Raw genomic sequence first — 16,576 nt, forward strand, 5'->3', positions numbered from 1 at the left:
AAACAAGGCGCGCAGGACCCAATTCCTCCCCCTCCCTCTCCTCTAACGGGCTCGGCGATAAATCCGGCTCGGCTATGCTTCGCGATGGGGACGTGCCGCCGCCTTCCCCTCGCTGAGGCGGGGGCCGCGTTCCCCTCCCCGCGAAGACGGCGGCTGCGGCGGGGGCTGCCGCGCCCCCGGCGGGAGAGCGGCCGGCGCTGAGGTGCCGTGCCCCCGGCCAGCCCGCCGCCGCCGCGGTACGGGGGGGACCGTGCCGCTGCGACAGGGGAGGACGGGGCTCGGCGCGGGGAGGAGGCGCTGCGAGCATGCGCCGGGCGAGCCGCTGACTGGGCGCTCCGTCAGGGTACCGAGGAAAAGGAAAAAAGAAAGAAAGAAAGAAAAAGGGATGAGGGGAAGGAGGATGAGCGACGGCGGAGGGAAGCGAGAAGGGTTTTAAAGGAAGCCGGCGGGATCCCGCGGGAAGGAGCGGCTGTGGTATGCGGGGCTCTCCGGCACCAACAGGTAGGAAGGAGGAAGGGCTGGAGCGGGGCTGCCGCAGCCGCGGGTGCGTGCGGGGAGCGCTCCGCGATGGCAGCGGACAAAGCGCGGGGCGCGCTGCCCGGCCCCGCCGCGGGGCTCCCGCAGGGCTCCGGCTGCGGCTGGCGGGCGGCGGCTGCGTGCGGTGCGGCGCGGCCCTGCATGGCCGTGGGTGGGGGAGCGGGCGGCCGGCGGGGGTGCGCGGTGTGTGCGGTGCGTGCGGTGTCCGTGTGCGCGGAGGCAGGGCCGCGCGGCGGGGACAGCTCCGCGGAGGAGGGGAAGCGGCGGGGCCGGCGGGAGGGGGAGGGGGAGCCTGATTTCATGGTTTTAAAACGATGCCATGATCTGATCAGCCTCTGTTTACACAGCAGCAATCAGGCTCTTTTGTGGACGGTAAGAATGGAAGGATCTTGCTGGGGATTCAGCGGGAACATCCTCTGCACGCCCGAGGTGGCGGAGCAGCGCTCGGTGCGGGCGGCGGGCAGCCCGGGGCTGCTGCGGGGCTCCGTCCCCGGCGCGGGGGGAGGAAAAAAACAACGGCGGCACAGCGGCAGGCAGAGCCCTTCCATTTATGTCGTTTTGCTGCATGAAATGTGCCCCGGTGCGTTCGCCGGGAGGATTAGCGGGCGTCGTGGAGCCCCGATTAGCGGGATAAAAGATAATAATAAAAGATGCGGTCGATGTGCGATATGTTTATTTAAGCATAACCCAAAGCAGCCCTCCCCGAAGGATGGGCGTCATGTCTTGGGTGCGATGCCTGTTTTGTCTCGGTATTGACATCGAGCGTTGCTTATTCCGAATGATGTCGAGGCTTTTAAAGATTTGCATTAAAGCGGAGAGGGGGGGACCCTGAAGCACAGTGCCATCGGCTGCCTGGCGTACCTGTTTGTTTGGAAGCCGAAATGATGAAATTACGGTTTGCAGGAGGAAGGGAGGGGGATAATGAATACCGTTTCTCTTAGAATGTGCATGAACTAACACGGCGTGATTAATGTGCTTCGGTGACTCGGGTTAAAAAACATAAATTCTGCAGGGTTTCTTTGGGTGTGATCCGTATCAACACAGCAGCTGCCTCTAAAACACTGACAAATACCGTAGCCGTAAAATAAACATAGGTAATGTCAGAATACCAGCCGCCTTTGGGGATTTTTTTAAGGATGTCAGTGATTAGCTCTTGGGCTTGCAAACTGGGAATCTTTCGATTCATAAAATCTCCGAGGCTTTGACTGTAAAATGACATACGCTACCAAAGCTAAGGGGCACTGGCCAGTTCTGAGACTGTAAGCAGCCAGATCTGTGAAATGCCAGGGATCAAACATGCTGAACAGTAAGTATGCACATATGTATCTGTGAAAGCCTCGTGATTTTTAAAAACAAACAATAGTACTCAAATTTACAACTTCATTTGCTCCTCCATAAATTACCATCTTTGTTAGCACTTTCTGACATCATTTCTCGTTAACTTAAGAACTGATAGCTCGATTTTTTTTCAGATATTTTGATGGCATGACAAATCAGAACGAAGAGGATGTACTGTATGACTAGACACCAGATCAGTTCTGTTTGTGGATTACATTTTCAGTAAGATGTATGGATCTATTTTTTCCTTGTTCTTATATATAGATCATGAGACTTGACTGAGGCAATATACATATCATCCATCCATCTATGGCGAACTACAGCCATGCAGCTGACAACATTTTACAAAATCTCTCTCCTTTAACAGCTTTTCTGAAACTGACTTCACTGGGTTTCATAATAGGAGTCAGTGTGGTGGGTAACCTTCTGATCTCCATTTTGCTAGTCAAAGATAAGACCTTGCATAGAGCTCCTTACTACTTCCTGTTGGATCTTTGCTGCTCAGATATCCTCAGATCTGCAATTTGTTTCCCGTTTGTTTTCACCTCTGTAAAAAATGGCTCTACTTGGACGTACGGGACTCTTACTTGCAAAGTGATTGCCTTTTTGGGGGTTTTGTCCTGCTTTCACACCGCTTTCATGTTATTCTGCATAAGCGTCACCAGATACTTAGCTATTGCCCACCACCGTTTTTATACAAAGAGGCTGACCTTCTGGACTTGTTTGGCCGTGATCTGTATGGTGTGGACTCTCTCTGTAGCCATGGCTTTCCCCCCAGTTTTAGACGTGGGCACCTACTCGTTCATTAGGGAGGAAGACCAATGCACTTTCCAGCATCGTTCCTTCAGGGCTAATGATTCTTTGGGATTTATGCTTCTTCTTGCCCTCATCCTCCTAGCCACACAGCTTGTCTACCTCAAGCTGATATTTTTTGTTCACGATCGCAGGAAAATGAAGCCAGTCCAGTTTGTTGCAGCGGTGAGCCAGAACTGGACATTTCACGGTCCCGGAGCGAGTGGTCAAGCAGCTGCTAATTGGCTGGCTGGATTTGGAAGGGGTCCCACACCGCCAACCTTGTTGGGAATCAGGCAGAACGCCAACACCACGGGCAGGAGAAGGCTACTGGTTTTAGACGAGTTCAAAATGGAGAAGAGAATCAGCAGAATGTTCTACATCATGACATTCCTCTTTCTGACCTTGTGGGGTCCCTATTTGGTAGCCTGTTACTGGAGAGTTTTTGCAAGAGGGCCTGTAGTACCGGGGGGATTTCTAACGGCCGCTGTCTGGATGAGTTTTGCCCAAGCTGGAATCAATCCTTTTGTCTGCATTTTCTCCAACAGGGAGCTGAGGCGCTGTTTCAGCACAACCCTTCTTTACTGCAGAAAATCCAGGTTACCAAGGGAACCTTACTGTGTTATATGAGGGAGCATCTGTAAATCTTTAGCCTTGTGAAACACTACCATTCTCTGCTAAGCAATTGTGGCCTGTAGCCATGTCTTGAGAAGAAAATCAAGAATGGGATGTCAGCAGTTGTAAGGATTTGGGCAACATTCTGCAGTCTTTGCAATAGCTCACCTCTAATCCTATTTTAAACCTAAACATGTTCCTGCTGACCACTGCTGAAGGTTTGTAATTAAGAACAAAGGACTGAACTACTGCCCTGAATTTCTTTATGTGGTTGAAATCTAGATTATGAAAGTAGCAGGTGCTAAGTATCAGTGCTAAATGCTGTGTATATCACTACATAAAATAAGACCATCAGAAACATTAGCATTGGACATCTTAATAAATTAAGTTGATATGAGGTTAATGTGTTGATAAAACTAATTTTAGACATCCGAAGACCTTTAAAACATTTCATACAATTATTGTTTTGCAAAGACTGAAAACTGGGGACTCAAGTACTGTAACCGATTAAAGATGTGCCATGCATTATTGGATTATCACACTTACAAATCTGTTTGCCTTGTGAGTAAGTTTTGGGGAGCATTCCAAAGCAGTATTTTTGTTCTCATTTAGACTTCTTTTTCCTTTTCTTTTCTTTTTCTTTTCTTTTTCTTTTTTCTTTTTCTTTTTTCCCAAATATATTACTCTTTCTAAATGCCATTTTCCTTAACAGTGAAATAATAACATTTAACTGTATTCTGTGGTTTTTGCTGATTTGGTATAAAGTTTAATAGACTCTTATTTATATTTTTTAAAAAGCTAGATATCAGTCTGTTAGGCAACGTTAATGATAATATCCAGTCATAATTGAACAGTTATAATTATACAGAATAAACACATGTTGCCTTAAAGGGTTATCTAGTATCTTCCATTTTGTTTAGCATTGAAGCAAATAAGCAAGGAAAATTGAATCAGTGACTCTGGTCAGTCATTTGGGAGTGCATGAACGATCACTTAGTCCTCTTTTTTCCTTTTTACTCCGATGGTTCCCAAAATCAGTATGCACATCACTGGGATGATACGATTTTTTTCTAGGTGTGCCGCCCTTTCTAGTTTGTTCTGAGAAACACAGGCAGTTGATGTATGTTTATATTTTAAGACAGCTGTCATGGGGAGACCGCAGCCTTAGTATGATATCTTGCACAATTTGTGAAGCATTTATTCTACTGAAGGCACAGTCTTGTTTATATTTTCTGCACATTTTGGTGTATTGGTTGTTTTAAATTATTTAAGTTTTAACTTGTGAAAGCATATAATATGATTTCTTAGTATTTTAGAAATACATTAGAGTCTGTGAGTCTTTCCTTCTTTAAGATACAGATGTGTGGATTTCAATATAAAGTTGCATTTGCCAAAATTTACCTGTGTAGCTTGTTAATTTTCTTGGAATAAAATTTTACATTTTTCCAGTTATACAATTAACCTTTTTTTATTTTGTCTAGTGAGCTAGCATGAAGTACTGAGAATGTAGCCATTATGAATTATTATCCTTTGCAGTCACTGTATTCCCAAACTGTAAATGCATGAATGATGGGGACCACAGGATTGATAAATGATATTATCTACAGTAGCACTATTGTGTAGTTTATCATAATTACCCATCTATCTGTTTTAATATGTCAGTTATATTTAAAGTTACAACACAGTATTTGACATTAACTTCACAGTTTGATTTTGGAAAATGTCTGTATTTGAAGCACAACATCACGAGTCAGTCAATCATAAAGAACGTTGATTTTTTTCTTAATTTCTGGAGCGACAAGACTAGAGGTCTTGATTCAGTATTGGTGTATCTTGTCCTTTGTTGTAGTTTTACGATCAGCAAGTTAATCTATACGTACACAAGCAGCAGTCAATAATGGAAATGCTTAAATTTATATGATAACAGTATGCAACATATGCAACAATTCAGAGAGTTGTGTCTATATGTGATCAGACAACTTGATCAAAGATCTAGTGAGCAATCTGTTTGACCTCACTTACACTTTTATACTGAGGTTGATTGGTTGAGAGGCATGGCCTAATATACTGTGTTGAAACAGAAAAATTGCTGAAATAATGAGTCCTCATCAGTGCAAGAATGTTTCAGAACATTATTTGAAACGGGACCAATAAACTTCTACCAAAAGGACTTTTTTATTATGCTGGAAAAGGCTTTGAAATTAAGGTAGTTAAGCAATTGTCAAAGATGGAAAGAGTGCATAAAAGCTGAATCGTGTGTTGAGAAAAATTCTGAAAGTTATCCCACTTAAGTTTATTAAAAGGTTGATTGGCAATAACTTCAGTCTAATTTCTATAAAATAGTAACCTTTACAAGGAACATTGATATTACATATTGTAATAAAGAAGTACATATAAATAAAGTTGTAAATAGTGTTATAGTTGTAGAAGTAGTCGGTTCTGATAATTAGCCAGAAAACGATGACATTTCAAGAGCTGCATATTCGGGGCCTGGCCTAACTCCTAATAAAGTCAGTTGGTGTTTTCCCATTCACTTCATTTGGAGCAGAAGCAGGCCCTAACGTTTCTATAGTACTATGCTTCTGAAATACTAAGAAGGCTGTGTTTACTATGCAGTGGGAAAAGAAAAAAAAAAAACAGTTCAAAAATTATTTCCCTGGAAGTTTTGCAAGCAGTAACTGATGTAAATTAAAATAATAAACAGTAAACAAGTCTGAAAGCAAATATTTTGCTAAATGTTTTTCTTTTGATATCAACGTAATTCCTTTGACTAACTGAAAGATACACAAGTGTGTTACTACCTGATAGAGAAGTGCTTTAAGTGATATTTTATATTTTTCCAGTACGAGTCTTGTGTAATATGTAATTCCTTTTATTCTTTCCAGTGTTAAAAGACCAAGGGGATACGCAGAGAAGTTAAGTGACAACATATGAAGTAACATTTCATGCAATGTTATTACTCACTGGAACTCACTTGCAAAGGATGTCAAGTAGTTGAGAGGTTCCTACAAGAGTTACACGTATACATGAACCAAAGCAGTAGTTGCAGATATTGACATGGCTGTCATTTTGATCCTGGTTGCCACGACAGGCCTCATGCGTTAGGGTATAAGTTCAGAGGAGCAAGAAGCTTCCTTCCAATTCAGTACATAAATGCATCACAGTATGAAAACCTTTCTGCTTTCATTTTAGTATGCGTGTGAAATTGGTGCCAAAGCTTACTGGGCTGGTAGATTACTCTTCTATTTCAGAATAGCAGGGAATATCACACTGGCTTGTCTGCATTGATGTTTAATGCTCATGGTTAATGAGAAGTTAGTGGCAGAAAAAAAGTGTAAGAACAGATGCTGTCTAGAAAAAAAAATGTCTGATCCTGATTTTTCCTCAATCTGTTTGCACCACTGGCCCTTTGGCAGCCTCCATCACTTCTTCAAGGTGAGATATTTTGTATATTGAGTCCTACATTTATCCTGCCCCACTGCTCTTTAAGTATCTCAGCCATCTCTCCTCCACAACAGACAGACGAGCTATACTTTCTTGCAGTGGTTGCCCAAAGTTTGTCAGTGTCCGGGTTGCCTTCCTGGATACAGAGAGACTACTGGTTCCTTCCAGCTGCCTTCATATCTGCAGCTGTCATGCCATGGGGCTTGTCTTGCACACCGGGTATCTCTGGCTTTTGGCTTTGATAACGAAGTAGATGCTGTCTGTGTTACGCAAAGAAAGAATGAGAATGGGGAGCGGGCAACAGGAAGCGGTTTCCTCTTTTCCAACCCCTTCATAAAGAAGCCACAGTTGTTGCTGCATGAACTCTCTAAATAAATCAAATGTACAGTTATCAAATTAATGCAAGGTTGTTGGTACAGCCATAGAAGATTATTATGCAATGGTTTTCAGCCATTCTCCAGGCCTCGGGGGCAGAGGAGTCCTCTGCATCCATCTCCTTTTAAGTGCATTGAGTTTGTTCGCTTGTACTGTCTTTGCTTTGCCTTTCAAGCGTGAAAACATTTTACTTATAGGAGCGCAGTGTCACAGCAAGCTGCTATTACCCGTGCGTTTAATAAACAAAGTCAAAGGGAAGTCTGATGGTTTTTGAGGTAGATTAGAGAGGTACTTGGACTAACATTTGTTTTTTAGCAAATGTTAAATAGAACTGTGGGTTGCCAGGCTCTTCCGTAGTTACACAGTCAGATGTCAATTGTTGACAATAGAAATGGTGTAGACTAACTTGCGTAGAGCTAAGTCTTAGCTAATACAAAGCATACGCACTCTAGACTGCAAGAATTTCCTGTGTTTATTACTTTTTTTTGAGGAATGAAGTTAAGCTGAAGTAAAAAGCCAAAGTAGAAACTCAAAGGAAAATGGTGGGTGTTTTTCCTTTTTTTTTTTCTGCTTTGTTTTAGCATAGCTGTGCTAATCTGCAACCTGGGTTACACACCCACAGACAACCAGGAGTTGACTGTACAATTCTGCATACCACATAGACAACTTCCTTCCAGCTTATGTTCATTGAGAGCTGTGTAAGTGCACGCTACTAATCTGGTTGACTTTTCAGAAAAAAGAAAGGGCTCACTCTAAGATACTGTTCTTCAAAAGTAAAATTCAGTAGATGTTCTCTCCTTTTGTTTACTGAAGTGATTTTGAGCGTGAAGAAACCAGTGATCGAAATTGGTAACGAACATAAGCATGCTGTGGCTCTGTCCATTAGCAGCAGGACAAGATGGCATTTTGCAATGCGTATGCCAGTAACGAATCAAAAAGTTTAATATTACATACCATGACTTTCCTTGAGTGGCCTGAAAATAGCTCGTGCTTTATATTTAGAAAAAAAATATGATGAAACTGTCCAGTTCAATGGATAAAGTCTTTAACTAGACAGTATGGGAAAAAAACATGAATTTTAGAAATTGCTCATTATAAGTAGCAAAGAGATTTAGTGGCGTTCTTTGTTTATGTTAAATGTGTAATTACAAAAGTATACCATGATCAAAGAAGGGCCACAGTAAATAAGCTACATTTGTAATAGTCTAAAGAGGAAATAAGTAGCAACAATCTTCAGCCATTTAAATAGAAATGAATGTATTCAGTATTCAGTGATTTTGTGTACCTGATGCACTTAAAGAGCAGTGTCTTTAGACAGTGCCTTGACTGATGGAATCCAGTGAGACTTCTTCTTTACATCACAGTTTTTGTACTGTGCTTTCTAATGAGCACAAGTTTTCAAAACAGGATTCGTCTGATATAATCTTCAACAAATTGCATTAGCTACAATAAATATTAGACAAATTACTGTCTCCAGAGATTATTCAAAATTATCCCTGTGCTAATTCAGGAAGAGTCTACTTCACCTTTGTTAAAGAGCCATCTAGCCGAAGATGCATATTTTTTTGTCATCCTGTCATTTCTTGGTTAAGACGAGTTGTACTGTAATGTGGAATTAAAAATCCCAAGTATGAAATGATATGTTTGAATTTCAATTAGTATGCCACTTACTAAGTCGTCGTAGTGACATTTTAAATAAACCCATGAAGCTTATGGTTGACAAATGTAAGCAATCACTTAGGAAAACAAACAAACAAAGTCCAGTGTCCCGCTTCCAGTTGATTATTCCTCGTATTTACCTGGAATATTGGAGTTTCAATTTTAGGAAAGCAAAGGCAAACTGAAAAGTGTGTTGGAGAGAAGAGAAGCAAGCCAGAAATACGTTTGTTGAGGTTATCTTTGCAGTGAAAAAGGTTATCATCTACGTATTGCATTTTCTGCATGGTTATAGTCTATCAGCTTGTCTGTGTTTTGCTAGTATCTATGAGCAGGATTTAATTCTCATGCTACCATTAACTGTATGATTTTCATTCCATAATCATAAAGCTCAGGCATGTTAACATCCTTAAGCAAACTGAAGAAGTTGCTAAAAACAGAGTTCTGCATAATTTTGGAGGATTGGGTGCTCGAGATAGTTTAAGAGAAGCAGATGTATATATGCTGACTACGTTAGGCAGCAGGTGGAGGGATACAATCAGGTTTCCACTCCTCTTTATGAGTTAGCAAATTCCTGCCATTTCCCTTCAGTGAAGTCACCTCCTGTGGAACTGGTCCACCTCCAGCCTATGACCGCTTCCACGCTGATCTTAGGTCGGGCTTCATTTGTGCATACCCTTGGTATTAATGGGTGAACTGGAGCAGGGAGCAGAGATCAGAAATGCCCAGAAAACGTTCAGACTGAAGACAAGTGATACATGTTTGTCTTCTCAGAGACAAAAGAAGTAATGGGAGAAGCAGAGGTCCAGAGGTAAATGTTTATGTCAGCTGGTTGGTGTTTCATGCTCTGTTGCCCCCTCAGAAGTAACTGAGTTTACTCTTGATTTGTTTTCATTTTATTTTATTTGAAAATGCATTCAATCTCTGCCAGTCCACTCCATCCCACTCCTCACAAGTTGATTTTATGCTTAATTGAGTTTGTATAGTCTTTACAATACATGCTTAATGGTAAAACATTTGTAGCTTTGCACTGATTATGGAGGTATATATCAAAGCATGTGCTTGCTCATTTCCATAAGCAATTCCTGTGTTAGAGACAACACAAATCCTATTTCTGAAATTAAGACACTCTACAATTACATTTCCTGAATTCTCTGTCAAGGCTCTTAAGCTTTGGAAATTTCTCCTATTTGATCCAGAACACTCAATGCAGATTATTATGGCACACCGCAGGGAACATTCGATCTCTCTGACTGCGGGACTATTTGGACATCACAAAGACTGGAAATGTATATTTAGCTTCTGTGTAATAATTTATGGTAATGATTGGGCAATAGAAGTGATAGTGATGGGGCTCCTAAAATAACATATTTGGATAACTGCAATTTTAAATTTAATCCTAAGATATCTAGCACAAAAGAGAAATGCTCCTTTTGTAAGATAATTATGTAAATGAAAGTAAACACAAGTAAACATACAAATAAGTACAGTTATATACAGTTAATATACTCTGTCAAAGCTATAGCAATAGGGGCATATAGCAAAAATAAATAAATAAATAAATAAATAGAGCATCATTTGACATGTAATCCTTGTAATTTTGGCTATAGTCCTGCAGTCCCTCTTCAAGGAAAATTTTCCCTCTTTTGTGAAATCTTGTCTCAATAAAGACTAGAAAATCACGATGGTTAATGTAAGTGTTCATGTTTTTTACTTGACTAGTTCTCGGTGAGAGGATGCTGTACAGAATGTTAACAGTAATCTACGTCATAGGCTATGCGCAAAAGCAATCTGTTGATTGCTTTCAAGGGAGGACGTATATGCATATATATGGATTATTTTCAGACTCCTCAAAATACTGCAGTATAGTTGGTAATGAGTAGAGACACTTCAAGCTCCTGTGGAAGGCATGGAACATCACACTGAAGCATGACCTCTCAGAGAGGTGGTGGAGTCACCGAGCCTGGTGGTGTTCAAAGAGCGTTTGGATGTTGTGTTGAGGGACATGGTTTAGCAAGAACCATTGGTGAAGGGCGAATGGTTGGACTGGATGATCCTGTGGGTCTTTTCCAACCTTAGCGATTCTATGATTCTATGATGAGTATAAAATCAGGCACAAGGGAAGATGAAGGACATTTAGTAGTATCTTCCTGTGCTAGTACTAGTAGATAATGCCTTTGGACTCATTTGTATACCTCTTTGTAAGTTCCTAAGTGGTGGTAAGGGTATGTGCATTAAGGTGAGGTGGAATACTGCTGGCAAAACCTTGCTCCCACTTCTTTACATAGGAGTGGACTGGAATTCGAACCCATAATAGGCTGGTTCCTGCCCCAAGCAGCTTGTGTGGTGGTTCTGGTCACTAGACCCACCAGCCTAAGGAGCTAGCCCAGATGGATTATTTGGACAAGGTCCGTGGTGTTCACATGTTTGAAACTTGTTTTCCTTTCAGTGTTTGTTGTGAGTAGTTTCTGGTTTTCATGGGTGAAAAAGAGGTGAGTGAAAAGGGAATGAATGGGAGATCAAATAATTTCCTTGTAAAAATGTAAACGTAAATCTTGAAGCAGACAGAAACCACTGTTTGTGAAGACTGTTCTGTATAGATGACCTTCCTGTAGGAGGCACACTGGCATAAAAGCTGGGATGTACTCCTTTGTATTGGAAAAAAAAATCTGTTTTGTATCTTCTGGATTAAAATTGCATGTTAAATTTGCTTCTTAGCATCCTAACTTAAAGACAGTGTCACAAAAATGCCCATCACCCTCTCCCAGCTGGGGGAACCCCAAGTCTCAATGGAAAACACAGTATCAGTGGGAATATTGCGATGTTTTTATGCCAGTTAATTAAATGCTGATGCAGTAACAGTTGTTGCAGCTGAAGGAGTTAATTTCCTGCTCTGACATGTTTCTTACGCAAGCATCTTCAATCCCTTTCATACAAGAGGCTTGGCAAATGTGGTTGTTTGTGGTGGTATTGATATCTGAACCGTGCTGTCTAAGGACAAGTGCTGGCTACTAAATAATGTATTAATTTAAAGTTCAGAAGAGGCAGTGTAAAACTACAAAACAAGCTGTGTTTTCTTAAGTCATGTTCGTGATCCATTAAACATTGGCTTTCTACCTGGGTATTGTCAGATTTAGCATACAAACGTAGTACAAAATTAGAAATCAAGTTGTCAAGGTAATTTCTAGTCACTGAATATGTGTGAAATGCTGTAACTATAACTATTTCTATTTGACTGCTTCTTTGCAAATACTGAAGAAGACTATTTGATAAGACAGATGGAAAATCCCTTACCACACTGAAATTAGTAATAAAATACCTATTGCTTTCAGTGAAGTCAGGCGTAAACCTTTATTTCTAAAGACAATAGATTCACTTTATTGGAATTGTCTAAGAAAGGAGTTTTTAAGGCCCAGACCACATTCTTAAGCATTTTGGTTCTATTTCCTTCATGTCGGGGTTTTCATATGATGATTGCTGCATTGAAATCTGAACTCCTGTTGTAATTTATATAACCATGTTGTTTAACAGCCTCATTATGAACAAATACCTTTTTGTATTAGGTTCTGTGAAAAAGCAGCTTCTGTGTAAAAGCACACAATTAAAAGAAGGGTACAGGCAAGTGAGATTCCAAGGAAATTCTGAGATAGTGTTGATAAGCGTGATGGGGGAAGAGATCCCAGTGTATTGGGTTGGTTTTTGTTGTTGATGTTTGGTTGGGGTTGTTTTTTTTTAATATAGTGAAGGAGAGAGATGATAAAAAGGCAGGTTTTTAAAGGGTTGAAAAATAACAAGAGGATAGATTTTCAGAAGAGAAGAGCAGCTTGGGAGAAAGTACAAAGGCTGTTTCCTGAAAATGTAATTGTCAGTGATAATTGTCAGTGATAGCCTGTCAACATGAGCAGATTGGAACCTCTTGATAAAGAAAGAAAGATGATAGACCAAGAAGAGCAGAAAGAAGTGTCATTGAAGCTGAATGAGGAACAGAAAATAACTACTGATCCTCAGCATTAGGTAGGAAGAGGTCATCAGAGGTCATGTTGAAAGGAAGGCTCAGTGAAAACAGCTGGTGAAAGCCAAAGAGATTGACTCCATGTAGCGACTGCAGTCAGTGGGCTTAAAAAGAAGTAGACTAAGATGGCAGGGTTGTTGTGAAAATAAGGAATAAGTGGGATACAGAAACCTGATTTTGATTTTTGTTTTTCCAAATTAAGATAGAAGTTACCTAACCCCTGAATTGTTATGGGAAGAGTCAGAGGAGAAAAGATGATGATGAAGCCAGCCAGAGAGACTGGGGGATATTCAAAAGAGTGGTGGGAGGTGAGGACAGCTGAAGGGAAGGTTGGAGGAATGACCAAACTTGAGTAAGCAAGCTTGAATTAAAGTGGAGAGATGTGCATTTGAGATTCCAGTAGATGAAGAACTCTGGCAAGGATGGAAGGAGTGACAATAATGAGAAAAGGAAATGGCATTAGTTGGAGAGTGGGAGGGTGAAAGAAGGGAAGAGCTGCTGTATTGCAGAAGATTTAGGAAGAAACAGAATGAAGGTTGCCCAGACAGGATCAGGTTGCTATTGTCCATTAGAGGATCCGTTTACCAGTGACTTAGTGTTAACCCATGGCAAAAGAAAGCAGTTATAAGGGTTTCTAACAGTGGTGCCTGGGCAGCTGTGGTTCCAGTGCTCTCAGTGTCTGTTCTCAGTAGTCACTGTAATATCTGAGTTCAATTGGAGCCTGCAGAAAGATTAGTATCCATTATTTCCCTGTTCACTCTTTTTCTTGACACTGTAATAGGTTTTTCTGTTCTACTCCCATATTCTTATTCTTTCTCTTTTTTGTAACTATACTTTTGTTACTCTACCAAGAAAAACTACATATTCTTCATAAGTGACACTGTATTTAGAGCATGTTGGCCCAGCAATTTTGATGACTTTCAGACTGACTGACAGCTTTTCAGAGCAGTGAAAGTGCCATTTCTGTGCAATTTGAGAGCACTGCAGTGTTTTATTATCATTATCTCCCATAATGGTGGTATCTTGGTCTGGTGAAGTGACCATTAGGAAGAAAGCCAGTAAGTTCCAGGTTCTCATTGCAGCTTTCCCGGTAATATCATTGCATGGGTGACCTTGCATGATTTATACAGGCCAACTTTGTAGTTATCCCCTAGTTTTAAACATCCCAAGGACTTTGGGGATTCTTAGTTTAAGACACTAGTTAGCCAATTTGCATAGCAATACAGCACCCATAAGTATAGATTATGTTGGTGTAATAGGTTTGTAAGTGGTAAAACTGATCAAAAGTGTTATGGTTAGAGTGCTTTGCTAAGTCTTGGCCTTCCGAAAAGCATAAGTTGAAATTCCCTGCAGATATTTTCCTTCTTGAGAAACACAAAATGTGATGTGAAGAAAAGTTCCTTTTTTTTTTTTTTGACATCTTTATGTAGATTAAGCCAAGCAGTATTTCAGGATAAACTTCCAAAAATAAGATAGCCAGATAATCTGTCAGCTTGAAAATGTTTAGTTCAGGGTTTTGTTTGCTTGGTTCGTTTTTTTTTCTCCTCAAACTTTTATTCTGCGCTGTTTGCCAGTTGAATAGAATGGCTGATAATATAATTTAATGGAAGGATAGGAGAATTAATTAGCGAATGTTTCTAGATTTTTTGAAACTCATTATAAATCTGGATTTACCCTTGTAATTGACAAGGCCCTGGAAGATGGCTGTAGCTGCTCTAGGCAAGCAAATAATTGTTACAGCTTTTTCAGCTAGAGGTTGATGAGATAGCGTGGTGGTCAGCTCTTGTTGCTGACAGTAGACTGCGGCCCAAAAGTTAGGAGACAACTGTGACTGATGATTTGGGATGTTCAGATAGCCTCATCTTGCCAAGAGATATGTTCATTAAGTTGTCAAAGAACTGAAATGTATGCATTGCCCATCCATCTGGCATATAATTTAAATACAGCTGAATTCCTGACCTCAGATATGATATAAGCATTTCTGAGTAGACATGACTGATACATTTGCATAAACAGAGGCACTTAGAATAAAAATACATTTTGAAAGGAGAGTGGGGGGGGGGGGAAAAAGACTTCTGAGACCTAGATACTCGTGACAACATTGATAGATGGTGGCATACTCAAATAAAAAAAAAAACAAACATTTTACTGAGTACTAAATAATATCTTTTAAATGTTTGCACAGGATTTTTAGTACAATTAATAAAGTCTCTCTCTCTAGCCTGAAGAAAGGTGTCAGCAGTTGAAGTGCCTGAAACTGAGATACTGAATTCATCACAATGAGTTTTCTGAGGACTGAATAGATAATCTGCATGATTTTAAATATTAAAAGCCTTTGTCAGGGTAGATATGCCTGCAAAAATACAGGCTGGCAGTTACACACGATTAAGGCACAGTTGCCTGGGCAATTCAGTATCTGGGTTATCACAAAATATTATAGATAAATACAAATACTGATACCTGATTTTTTTTTATTATTATTATTTTTACTTTTGCCAGACTGCAACAGTATCATTAGTTAAGGGGATTTTAGTGATGCCTAACGTTTAGTATTTAAAACTGATTGCATCAATACAGTGCTAGAACCCAAACCTGCTCAACCCACGACAGGCTGTGCAAGACAGCCCAGTGGGAACAGCAGCTCTGTGGATTGCAGGTGGATCCCCTGAGGGTATGTGTGGGCAGTTGGGGATCCCTTGGCTCTCTGTGAAGCTCCAGCAGTCCAGGTGATGGTTTGGCTGCTAAGCTGCGAGGGAGGTCTTCAGGCTGTTGCAGGCCTGACATGTAGGTCCTTAAGTCAGCCTGAGGTTTTATTGCATGGGTATCCTACAGCCTTTCTTCAGGTCTCTGATGAGAACACTGCCTCACACTCCAGACTGAATCTGACAAAAAGGGAAGTGTCATTCCTCTTTATCTGTACAGGAGAGCTGGTGCACAAATGTGTAGTTCTACGCAAGCAGATGGCAGTATCTTCTTTTCCTTTTCTTGGCATGGAGTGTGTCACTCTCTTCAAGTCAAGAATCTGGGGGAGAGAGCTAATAGCAAACCCTCCCTCTGCTGGATGAGCAGTTTAAAGAGTGGTATATTTCTCCCATTCATGAGCGTGTTGTAAACTTGTTGGGCACTTCTGAGCAGCCTGTCAAGAGCTGTTGTGCCAATGAGCTCTTGTGGACACTCATGTCACCATCCTGACCTCCAGTAAATGGTCAGAATCCACATGAGTTTTAGTAGTTCCACAGGGCAGAGACTTCTGCCAATACTCAGGTGAAGAAAGTAAATGCAGGCTGGTAGCTACCAGAGGTACAGGTGTTAGGTATTTCTATTCTGGGCATTGTCCTTCCACCACACCAGTACCTCCCCACTTCTGTCAGTATTTTCCTTTGTCCTCCTCCAGTTGCTACACACTTGAAACTGTGCTTTTTGAGGGCAGCAACAGCAGAGCTAGACTATTTGTCCCTGTTCAACAAAAATTAAGCAAGTAAAAATCCCAATCTTGAATTTCTGCTGTTTTATGCTCCTTTGCTTGCTTTTAGGTGTCTCATTTTAAGAGGTCACTGTTCACTCTCAGGTGACAACTTCAAGCTTTCCCTTGCCAGCAATGTTTAAATCCGTAAGCATATATGGGAGGGTCTTTAGTCCTTTGCTTGTTCAGTGGTATGAAGGCTCAAGGGCAAGCTAAGGAACACAATGTTCCATGACCCTTCTTCTGTCCCTCACTGATTTTTTTTAGTTTGCAGTGACCACCCTATGATACCTCCCCATACGAACAGATACATCTCATAGATTCAAGCCATGCTATGGGCACGT

The 16,576-nt window shown here is 41.1% G+C and overlaps 1 protein-coding gene across 3 annotated transcripts; it reads left to right on the forward strand.

The window, feature by feature from the left end:
• The first annotated feature begins 285 nt into the window (after positions 1-285).
• Positions 286-6,006, forward strand: GPR85 (G protein-coupled receptor 85). 3 transcript variants are annotated; one of them, XM_004937542.4, is made up of 2 exons: positions 286-501; positions 2,010-6,006. In XM_004937542.4, exon 2 carries the CDS (start codon positions 2,185-2,187, stop codon positions 3,295-3,297), a length of 1,113 nt encoding a protein of 370 aa, XP_004937599.1. In that variant the 5' UTR covers positions 286-501; positions 2,010-2,184; the 3' UTR covers positions 3,298-6,006. The 3 variants fall into 3 exon arrangements, with proteins under 3 accessions (XP_004937599.1, XP_046756480.1, XP_003640402.1); XM_046900524.1 differs by having other exon boundaries at positions 481-544; XM_003640354.6 differs by lacking the exon at positions 286-501 and adding an exon at positions 803-909.
• The last annotated feature ends 10,570 nt before the right edge of the window (positions 6,007-16,576 follow it).

Source organism: Gallus gallus, chromosome 1 (genome assembly GCF_016699485.2).
Source record: "Gallus gallus isolate bGalGal1 chromosome 1, bGalGal1.mat.broiler.GRCg7b, whole genome shotgun sequence".
NCBI classification, from domain to species: domain Eukaryota; kingdom Metazoa; phylum Chordata; class Aves; order Galliformes; family Phasianidae; genus Gallus; species Gallus gallus.

Coding starts and splice junctions, on each gene's coding strand:
- GPR85 (XM_004937542.4), top strand. CDS start 2,185: ATGGCGAACTACAGCCATGCAGCTGACAACATTTTACAAAATCTCTCT.